The sequence below is a fragment of the Odontesthes bonariensis genome, chromosome 11 (genome assembly GCF_027942865.1).
Source record: "Odontesthes bonariensis isolate fOdoBon6 chromosome 11, fOdoBon6.hap1, whole genome shotgun sequence".
Lineage (NCBI taxonomy): Eukaryota > Metazoa > Chordata > Actinopteri > Atheriniformes > Atherinopsidae > Odontesthes > Odontesthes bonariensis.
In genome coordinates, this window is record NC_134516.1 from 9,843,051 (window position 1) to 9,854,207 (window position 11,157).

An 11,157-nucleotide genomic window follows, 5' to 3' on the forward strand; every position below is an offset into this window, starting at 1 on the left:
CAAATTCCTGGGGATTCATCTCAGGGAAGACTTGACCTCTGTGGTCAGGAGAGCACAGCAGCGGCTTCATCTCCACCGGTGGCTGAAGAGAACAGGCCTCTCCATGTCGGCCCAGACTGCGTTTTTACCAACGGACCATCGAGAGCGCCCTAACCTACTTTATCACTTCCTGGTACGCGAACAGCAGAGCAGAAGAGAGACAGAGACTGAGCCGAGGGACAAAAACAGCGGAGAGGATCGTTGGAGTCACTATTTAGAACAAAAGATGCACACGCAGAGGGAAGCGCATCATTCAGGACCCCTCTCATCCCTCTCAGTCTCTTTTCCCTCCTGCTGTCAGGAAGGACATTCAGGAGCATCCGAACCAGGTCTTCAAAACAGTTTCTTCCCATCTGCTGTTAACACTGCTAAAAGTGGGGCGGTCGGTGGCGTGGTGGGTTGAGCAGCCGCCCCATGTACAGAGGCTACAGTCCACGCTGCAGCTGGCCCCGGTTCAAGTCCCGCACTGGATGGCCCTTTGCTGCATGTCATTCCCCCTCTCTCTTCCCCCTGCTTCCTGTCTCTCTTAACTGTCCTTTCCATTAACGGCATAAAAGCCCCCCCAAAAAACTGCTAAAAGCAAAGTGATCACTGGCTGCCTGTCCCCACTACGCACTTTCGTTTTTAAATGCTGTATTGTCTTGTTAAATTTTAATTGATAATTGCTAAGTTTGCACTGACTTTTTCAAAGTGTTTTTAACTTGCGAAATAGCATTTAGTTTTTAAGTACACATAAGAATGATAAAGTTAATCTGAAAAAAAAAAAAAGCTGTTGGTGTGAAACTCTCTTCAAGGTCTGGGCCTGAAAAAAACCCATCACATTTCCTTGTATCTTGCCATTTTTCCCGTTCATCTCTCTAATCTTACATCTATTTTTAATGCGGTTACTTGTTGCCCATGTTTGACAACACAAAGCAGTTGTGATGAAAAGAAACAGGAGTTCATATGGTACATCAACTGAAAAGCAAGTCCAAAACTACAGTTCAAACACTGGTCTGTGGTTCCTTAATGTTTCCAATGTCTCCGTTAACATAGGATTTCAGATTCTTCCCGTTAAATGACAGACCTTTATCATGAAACAGAGTGGATGTTACTCAAACGTCCTCTGTCCTACACAACTCATATTTTGCATGATTCACAACACTACAGGTCTTAGCAGGTTGGCCTATATAGACTCAAGTTTGGAGGAAGCGCCTTACGAGCCCGGGCTCGATACTGCGGCATGCTGGCTTTTATATTTAAACAGGCCAAAGCAGCGGGTGCTTTTCTCACTGGTTACAGCTTTAATTTACCTTTCTGATTAGCATTCTTCATGATCATATTTATTCTCTTATAAACACAACAACTGTCATTACTAGTAATAAAATGTACAATTCACTTAAAAATGGAATGGAAAAAAATACTCATTTTCTAAACTGTCACTATATTGGGCAAAAAAACTCCTCATTTTAACTTTTCCTACCCAACTTTATTACATTGGTCCTTAGGGAATACAGGGTCACCCATTCCTGCCCAGTGCAATAGCCTCATGACAGTTCTTGTTTCAACGAATACATTGAACAGCTAGATTGTTGGGCAACCGTGGCTTTTCAAACTTCCATTCATGGACCAGAGCATTCGTCTCCAAAAGTCAAGTTTGCCCAAAATTGTCCAGTCCTGAAACAAACTGAAGACGTCTCATTACTCACAGCTGTGTATTTCATCTTTGTGATGAACTAAATACACTGTATTTATGTGCACTATAAATATAAGGCAGTAAGTGCTTAACTAATGAATGCATCACTCAACATTAACACCAGGGTAGTAATGATATGCCGACTTTGGATCACTGAGGAAGAACTCCCTTAAAACAACTCCCATTTCAACAATTTAATAATAAATGTAGGCATTGATTTGAAAAAAATTATTTATTTCTGGTCATTTTAATCCTCACAGGATAAAATATGTGCAATATGACAATCAAGTTTTTACTTAGAGTCAAACACTGTTTTACTCAAACACATTTAATGCAATACCAAAAAAAGAAAGAAAAAATACTAAGGCATATACGCACAACCTGGTTTCTTCATTTAACATCATACTTCACAGTTTAACTTTAACCAGCATTAGACAAAATATTTCTTTACTTCAAACAAAAATGCTGTGGAACTACAACAAGTTGAACATCTTTAAAAAAAAAAAAAAACCTTAGTCAAAGCCCAAGTCAAATATTCTAACTATTCCCATTCTTCCTCCTCATCAGCTGCAGCAGGAGGAGTCTGGCTGTTCACGCCGTTGTCTTGGAATGAGCCTGCATGTGGACCCTGAGGCAAGAAGACAGTAAACAAACACCGTCATTTAAAAATAACAACAAAAGACAAACTGACAAAACTAAAAACACCCAAGTACCTTTCTGGAGTCTGTAGAGGCGAAAGTCTTCCTGGGGGCATTGAAGCCTACAGAGCCATGACCACTGAATGCCGATTCCTCCAACCACGAGGGCACCTCCTGCTGGGCCTGGTAATTCCAACAAACATATGAAATGATAAAGACTCACATCTGCAGTTGGAAGCAGTCCAATCAATCATTTTCAAGGCCCATCCTTAACTCCCTTGTTTTGCTGATGGAGACTTGATTTTCTAGTCCTTGCAGCTGTTATTCAAAACTGATGTCAACGTAAAGAACCAATCCCATCCTTTTTTTTGGATGGTCAGAAAAGGCGCATTCAACGTCAGACTACCACAAACTAAATTTAGAGCCATCTTACCTTGGATAAGACTGTGACCAGGGAGCGAGCCAACTGATTATCGGCGTCGGGATCATAGAAAGACACTGCCCTGCCAATGTTGCCACATCGGCCAGTTCTCCCAATACGGTGGACATAATCGTCAATGTTGTTGGGGAGATCGAAGTTCACCACATGCTGAACATCTGGAATATCCAGACCGCGGGCAGCCACAGAGGTTGCCACGAGGACAGGACATTTGCCAGAGCGGAAGTCTGCCAGGGCTTGCTCGCGCTCCCGCTGCTCACGGTCACTGTCAGACACAACATGTCACTCATTAGTATGAAACGAACCACACAAAAATAAGAGTCGATATAGAGTCTTTGAAATACCCATGAATGCTGGTGGTTGGAATCTTCTCCTGGCACAAAAAAGTAGCAATAAAATCAGCTTGTCTCTTGGTTTCCACAAACACCATGGTGCGCTCCATTCCTGCAAACATTCAAACCAAAATTCAGGATGTACTCTGTGTTTAAAACGGACAAAGTAATGTATTAACTTAAAAGTAGGGTAGGAGATCCTGGATTTTGAGTCCAACGAAGCTGCATTTTGAAAATACACCGGTAAAAAGTCCCAACCCTTTTCTTCACTTTCTCCCCGAAGGCACGCCTCAAGAGTACATGAACGCGCACGAAGGTGCACGAGCGCTGTTCTGACAGCAAGCATCGATCGTTGCCGTATTTAGTTTATGCTAACTATACGTTTAATAATGCTAGGTGCTAGCCAAGCTGGCTCTAGTTTAGCTTCCTGCCAAACTTCTGGACGTGTAATTCGTTCACGGAGCAGATTGCAGTTTGATAGACGGCATCAGTACTCAATCATTGTGAACGGTCCGTTCACAATGATTGGATACTGTTTTTCCTAGATTGTACGTTCTAGAGGCCACTAAAACTTTTCATTTTTGTGTCAAAACTTTTAATTCATTGGTTGCAATGGGGGTGTGAAGAGTATTTCAAGCAATATGTAAAAAAATGTTCCAGAAAAAGAACCCCTACCCCGCCTTTAAGATGAGCGGTTTTTATAAAGAAGTTTTTTCTCCATGAGAAGACTTGTTCTTATTCAATTAAATTCAGTTTTATTTATGTAGCGCCAAATACAACAAATGTCATCAAGGCACTTAAATAATAAAGTCCAATTCAAGCCAATTGGAATTCAATTCATTGTTATAATTATTTTCAAAATAATTAAATTCATTCACATCCTCTACATCCTACTTCCACTGGACAGATTATTCTAACCTTCCATCCTCGCTGCTCTGCTTCTGCCCCCAACTCCAAATATCTAAGCTTTTTCCTTTCATATGCTTCTGCTACTAATTCCTCCCAAGGAACAGTCAGCTCTATGAAATAGACTCATTCTACTCCTAGACCAAAAGACTTTATCAGGTCTTCTCAGACTGGCTACAGTGCTGAAAAGAAACCTGGGATATTTCTTATTCTCTTCTATCAATGATGAATAATAAGCAGTTCTAGCTTTACGAAGGGCTTTCTTATACGTTATTAAACTATCTTTCCAGACTAATTGAGACTCTTCTAAATTAGAGGAACGCCACTGTCTCTCCAGCTTTCTTGCAGTCTGCTTTAAAGCACGCAGCTGTGAATTATACCAAGGAGCCAGCCTCTTCTGACTGATTACCTTCCTTTTCAGAGGGGCAACATTGTCCAGTGCTGTACGCATTGAAACAATAGTGCTGTCAACAAGAGAGTCAAGTGCTGCTGGAGTAAAATTTAGGTGGTCGTCCTCTGTCATATCTGCACATGGCAGTGAAGAAAAGGATGGAATTAAGTCTTTAAATCTGGTTACAGCATCCTCTGATAGACACCTTCTATACGTAAATTTCTTCTCAGAAACTGTATAGTCAGGTAATGTAAACTCAAAGGTTATCAGAAAATGGTCAGATAAGACAGGGTTATGAGGGAACACTGTTAACTGTTCACTCTCAATGCCACAAGTCAGCACAAGATCAAGGGTGTGATTAAGGCAGTGAGTCGGTCTGTGAACACTCTGAGAAAATCCAATAGAGTCTAATATAGAATTAAAGTTCATATTCAGGCTGTCATTTTCAACATCTACATGAATATTAAAGTCACCCACTACCATGACAAAATACTAAACAGTGATGTAATTACTTATCATTATACACTTATTTGTGCTTTAAAAGGTTAACTTAAAATACCAGTGATCTTGAGGAGATCGAGAAGCTGCTCCCTCTTGGAGAACTTGGTGACTTGGACAAATGTCTGCTCCACGTCACTGCAGGCTCCACCCACAATCCCCACAGCCAAGAACAAATAGTCGGTCTTTAGAAAGTCAGCTGCCATCCTAGAAAAATAAGATTCAAAATAACCAACAATCCAGCTCAAATGTGGTTACTGATATCAACAATAAAAGCTGGCTGTGAAGCAGACCTCTGGATGTCATCAGGGTAGGTGGCACTGAACATCAGAGTCTGACGATTCTCTTTGGATGGCATTTCAGGGAAGCCAACCAGACGGCGCATGTCGGGCTCAAAACCCATATCCAACATGCGATCTGCTTCATCCAGCACCAAGTATCGCAATTTAGTCAAACCCACCTAGAACACATTTGTTTACTTTATCTTTCAGCCATTATAGGTACGCGTTTGATGAAAAATTCAAATGACAAAAAAGGCTTTAATAACATTACCTTTCCTCTTCCAATCATGTCAAGAAGACGTCCTGGAGTACCACACACCACATTGCATCCCCTTGAGATTTCCCGTATTTGGTGTCCGGTGCTGACCCCACCATAGACCACAACTGGGCGCACACATGTCCTATAACAGAAAAATAAAAACTTCATACGTGGGATCTTTAATTGGCAGGTGTATTTTCTCTGGTGTGCAATACAGTTCAACTGTTCCTCATCAATGCGACAGACTCAACGGACCCATAAGAAAACTTCCTGGCTTCCAGGAATATCTGGTTGATGAGCTCCCTGGTTGGAGCCACAATAATAGCTTCAGGCTCCTGTAGTTCACTGAACTGGCTGGCTGCCACGCCATCTGCCATCAGCTGCTGCAGAATTGGGAGCAGGAATGCTGCCTGCAAGGAGAGAGGACATATTTACACTTTGTCTAAAAGCAATTTTACTGGTTAGGTTTTGATAACTCCTCATCTCACCGTTTTACCAGATCCAGTTTGGGCACAGGCCATGAGATCTCTGCCAGCAGAAATGATTGGAATACCATGCTTCTGCACAGGGGTTGGCTTCAAGTATCCAGATTTGCTGACATTTTTTCTCAGGCTCTCACACAATGCTGCCTCATCGAAACTCTGAGGAAAACAAATGTCAGAATGTTGAAGTAGAACTACTATACACAACTGAAAAAGGTCTGAAGAAAGGAAGAGAGGCTGAATTTGTTACTGCAAGACAATTTAAGCATGAAGTTTACGTATTCAGGCATGCAAACTGGTCAGGGGTGAAAAAGGTGACAAGGGTACACGGACACACGGCACGCGCGGAAAAGTGGATTTCGTAGTTTGTGTTATAAGTGCAACTATTGAATTAATAAATACACTACAAAATAACTAACTAATACAAAGAGCATCCTCCACTCCTAAATCTCTCATCCTGAAATCAAAACATGAGACGCATTAAGTTGTAAATTATACAAAATATATATTATAAAATATACAGTATGTCCCATTTGCATTAAGTAGAGAACAGCTGTGCAGCATAAAAGATGAATTTATAGGTACAGTAGGCCTATCAATTGCATTTACTGTACTATTAGCCTATGTGTTTGACATATAACATCACAGGTCTTCAAAAGCATTTAACTGTAGTATCATACATTTAATTACATTAAATTTAACGAAAAAGTTAGTCCCATGGTCCTTAAAGGAATACTACAAGTATGTAGGATTAAAAGTTTAATTAATTACTGCCCCAAGACAGCCTATGCTTAGTAATAGCCTACCGGTATGTCATTAGTAAGTGAACGATAACTCTCCCGACCACTTTCGCGGTCCGCTGTCATTAAACCACGAAAGTGAACGTTTGCCATGCCGAGCCAAACGAGCTCCACGGGAAAAACTTATATCAGCAATTCACTTGACGTACCGCCAGAGACAAATTTGTATCGACAGCTGGCACTCTAACATGAAAAACATTCTCGCGGCAAGCTTAGTTAAACGGCATTTTTTCATGACAGTGTAAGTTTTGAGACATGCATGCCACGAGCACTACGTAATTCTACATTGTGCCCCTTTTAACTTCGATTGATGGTGCATCATACTGGATGAACACGAGTGCACCTGTAGGCTGTCATCATCAACGGGGGTGTGGGCAAACAGCGAGGGGATGGGGGTCGCACTCTCAAATACGACCTGTGGCAGAGCTCTCCGGACTCTGCATTGATAAACTCACGACGAATGAAACGACCTCCTCAAATGGGCAAAATGTTCCCTTTCCGTGATTATCGGAGGGTATTATGAAGGGGCATACCTCGTTAAAAAGCCAAGTCCGGCGACAATTAAGGTCTCCATTGACATTGGCTAAAAGTATTAGCAAAGCCCTGAACTTGTGTGGAAGGCGCTAGTTAGCCACTCTACAGTTACCTCGAGTAGCACTAACACAAACAGCGTTCTGTGAGGCGGTGAAATATCGAGGAATTGTAGACTATTTCAAGTCTGTTATCAAGACATTTAGCTGACACTTGTATTAAAGACACTATTAAAAGCACATTAATTGATCTAACGACACAATTCGTTATGAAGACTATTTCAGGACATCAGTCAAATTGTAGCATTTTAGCTTCAGAAGTTAACAACTGTAAACATTAATCCCTACCTGTCCTTGTCGCAATTTCCACCGTGTGGGGTCCGATAGGTCTAGTGTAGTTTTGAGGTTCACAGTTTCACTCGCTAGTTGACATGCTCAACCCCCCCCCCCCCCAATTTTTTTTTCTCCTCGGATCTATGCGATTCAGAACAATGACCCATTTTGATTTCAAAACGGCGAATTTCGCCGAAAGGTGGCAAGTTTGCATGCCTGGTATTTATAAAACCGCCTCAAACAAGTCTACAAACCTCATTTGAAGCATTTCAACTAAATTGACAGCAATCAAATGTTATAACCATTTACTTTCCATTCTGGTAAGTCAGAGATCTAAATGGAAAATGTAACTTGGACATTGTATTGCTCAGAAAGAATATAGATTACATTTTTCAGAAGATCCAAGTTTATTTTGCTGCATCATTTTATGGCAGGTAGAGGAGTGGTGTACATCAACAATTTTATAATTTATAGCCTCTGTCACTTTAATTCCTCTGACATGGCATTGTACACTGTAGCTTTGTTTTGCTTAACAGTATGTAATATGACTAAGAACCCACCAGCTGATCCTTTGGAATTAGTTTTGTTTCCGTCTTGCTTAGTTGACATGTTAACAAACTGTACATACATTGGCAATCCTCAACTAACAGTAACTCGCCACTGTTAACCTGCAAGTTGCACTTCAACAATTCATTGCTGCAGTATATGCAGAAAAGTAAGTAATTATTTCTATCCAACTCTGCTTAATTCATTATAAATAATTCATCAAGTGTGCAAGTTACGTAAAAACATCTCTCTGCTCTCTGTTTTGCCTTCATGTCAGAAAAGACCAACAAGAAAACATGAACCCATTTAACCAACAACTGTTTTATTTTATATATAAATATATATGAGAATTTTTGAAGTGCTTCTTACCACAATAGCCTGAGGTGGGTTGGTGCCACTGACATCCACCAAGATATCATCATACTTGTCAAAGTTGATTCCCGATTCATAGTGGGAAAAAATGGAGCCTTCGTCGTCAGGAAGGGTCGGGGGAACATACGTGATTCTCGGTCCTGTAGTTCAGAGCAGAAACTGTATGTGTAACAGAGTCGATCACACTGCAGGACTGTGATTGTATCTGAGAGTTTCACTTACTTTCACCTTCACTTGTGTCCTTGTCTGGATCTCGATCTCCCCCTGCATTACATACAGACATCCCCATTAATGTGAATCACTTCAACTTCATATTAAAAATCACACAGTTAATCATCAAAGATGGCTTTTCTAACCTTGAGCAAAGACCTCTTCATCTTTGCCACGATAGCCTGCAACAGCACACGACAGAATTAATCAGCAGTACAGATGATAGATAATGACTCTTCACAGGCTTGAACTGTTCTGCTGCTCATTTACCTCCTCCAAAGCCACCTCCTCCATCCTGGTCATCACCTTCAACATAACAAATAATCATCCGTTTTTTACACTTCAATGCAAATGTAACCTACATTTATACCTTCCACTGCAATTAAAACTTTTCGCAAAGTCTTTCCAAACAGCACCCAATTTACCGATACCTTGTCTAAAACTTCCTCCTCTGCCACCTCTTCCCCCTCGGCCTCTTCCTCTAAATCCTGTAAAGCACCATATATTGAAATTAAGCTTCTCGTACGGGACATGAGAGATATGCGTCTGTAACTCGTGTGTCTGTCATAGGGATGCCTACCATTTTCACACACTCCGTTGTCATCTTCTGCAGTCCAAGGAAAGAGAATAAATGTCTTAAGGTAAGTCGCACTCAGAATATATTGTTTTTAAATTGGAACCACAACTTTGTAAATATTACCATTCCGATCCATTCTGCCAAATCCTCTGCTGCGTCCTGATAAAATAAACAAAAGTGTTTGAAACAGAGCTCAGTATTTGATCATAGTAGGCATTTATCAGACTAATTGATCAGAATCAGTATTTGCACTATTCTTCAGATTACTCAGATAGTCACATGTAGGACTGGGTGAAATGGCAAAATAATAAAATCTCTTTTTATCGTCATATTTTCAGAGAGAATGACATTTCTTTGTAGTTTCTATGAATATGTAAGACACATCCCTGTCACTTACAGCAATGAACATCACACTTTAACAGGACTCTGGTTGGGTTTTGGAGCTCAAAATTGAAAAATGATTCAGTGTGTGCATTATAACTCTCAGGGTCATCAAATGCAGTTCTAAGTTGTTCCCAGAATTAAACCCAAATCTACCAAGGCTGCTTTCAGTAATGTGGTCAAGATATCTAGAACAAACTACCTTCAAATCATTTCAACTGTTTATTTTCAAAGCATTCCTGTTCCCACAAGCCTAATATTAAAAACTGTGTGATTGAGTCTATGTGAACCTGGACTGTCAGATTGGATTTACATGTATGGAAATGTGCCATATAAATTAAACTGCCATTGCCGTTAATAGTGTGCGTGAGATGGAGCGGCTGAAACACTAAGCTGCACGCATTTCGAAAGTCACTAGTACCATTTTACAGGAAATGCTGATATCTTTGACATCTTAAGTAAAACATTACATTTTGTGTATGTGTGGGTGACTTGAACACAGTTCTTATCCTACCTCTGCTGCCTCTTCCACTGAAACTGCCTTTTTCATCACCTCCATTATTCCAGTTGTCCCCATCTGTAAAGAAGAAAGTTAAAGGCTCAGAGGAAGCAAGGACTTTACTCTAAATAAGTAAACTGCTGCTGAATGCAGTGCTCAACATTTGCATCGTCATTCCTAAACAAAGTCAAAAGCACTAATAAGTTCCCTTATGCTGTGCAGTTCAACTTCCTTCCTCACTTTAAACCACAAAGGTCAACTTTTACTCTGATCCGACTTTGAATACACACTACATTCCATTTCCCCGAGTGTTCAATCAACATGGTGAACAATAAAAATGCTTTAAAAGACGACAATTGAGACAAACAGCCATGCACTCATTTCACTCTCACTAGGGTCATCTTAGAATCACCAACTAACCTGTCATGCATGTTCTCAGATGGTGGGAGGAAGCCAGGTTTAATTGTACTATGTCAATTCATAAAGCAAAGGAAACCAACTACTGAAATCTCTCATAAATGCCCCGTCCGCCTGGCAGGCACAGAGCTGCAAGTGACAGTAGAGAAGAAAGCTCCAGCAGAACCAGACTCAAAACGGGCTGCTACCTGCCGTCTTAAAGCTATAATGTGTAATATTTCACTGACAATGAATGTCTCCATGTCGCTCCGCCATTTTAAAACTACGGGATTTGTAGAAGGACATGTCATCAGCTTCGCATTTTCCGTTTCCAATGTGGAAGTTTATTCATTCGTCTGGTAAGTGTGCAAAACTCCAGACATTTTTTTTGCCCCCCCTCAGAATTTCCCAGCATGTTGAAAAAGTAAATAAGCTGTGCTGCAGCAGCGCGTGTCGATAGTCATCCCAGTAGACGTGTGTAGAAAACTCCCTTAAGCCCCGGATAACAACATGGCAGCTATGAGCTAACAGTGCAATAGTACGCATTCATTCGTTCGTTCGTCAAAAGTATTG

At 40.9% G+C, this 11,157-nt stretch overlaps 1 protein-coding gene across 1 annotated transcript; it reads right to left on the minus strand.

The window, feature by feature from the left end:
• Nucleotides 1–2,241: 2,241 nt before the first annotated feature.
• Nucleotides 2,242–10,250, minus strand: ddx4 (DEAD (Asp-Glu-Ala-Asp) box polypeptide 4). Its single transcript, XM_075477454.1, has 17 exons — nt 10,204–10,250; nt 9,432–9,467; nt 9,312–9,338; nt 9,163–9,219; nt 9,002–9,037; nt 8,878–8,913; nt 8,744–8,785; nt 8,519–8,661; nt 5,947–6,099; nt 5,714–5,868; nt 5,471–5,600; nt 5,212–5,378; nt 4,980–5,125; nt 3,136–3,235; nt 2,786–3,056; nt 2,428–2,535; nt 2,242–2,342 (listed from the first exon to the last, which is right to left on the minus strand). Exons 2-17 carry the CDS (start codon nt 9,442–9,444, stop codon nt 2,256–2,258), a joined length of 1,671 nt encoding a protein of 556 aa, XP_075333569.1. The 5' UTR covers nt 9,445–9,467; nt 10,204–10,250; the 3' UTR covers nt 2,242–2,255.
• Nucleotides 10,251–11,157: the final 907 nt, after the last annotated feature.

Excerpts from the sequence above, each read along its gene's own strand:
- ddx4 (XM_075477454.1), bottom strand. Across the intron at positions 8,914-9,001 it reads AGGAGGTGGCTTTGGAGGAG|GCTATCGTGGCAAAGATGAA; the intron begins GTAAATGAGCAG and ends GTGCTGTTGCAG. Across the intron at positions 3,057-3,135 it reads CCAACCACCAGCATTCATGG|TGACCGTGAGCAGCGGGAGC; the intron begins GTATTTCAAAGA and ends TGTGTCTGACAG.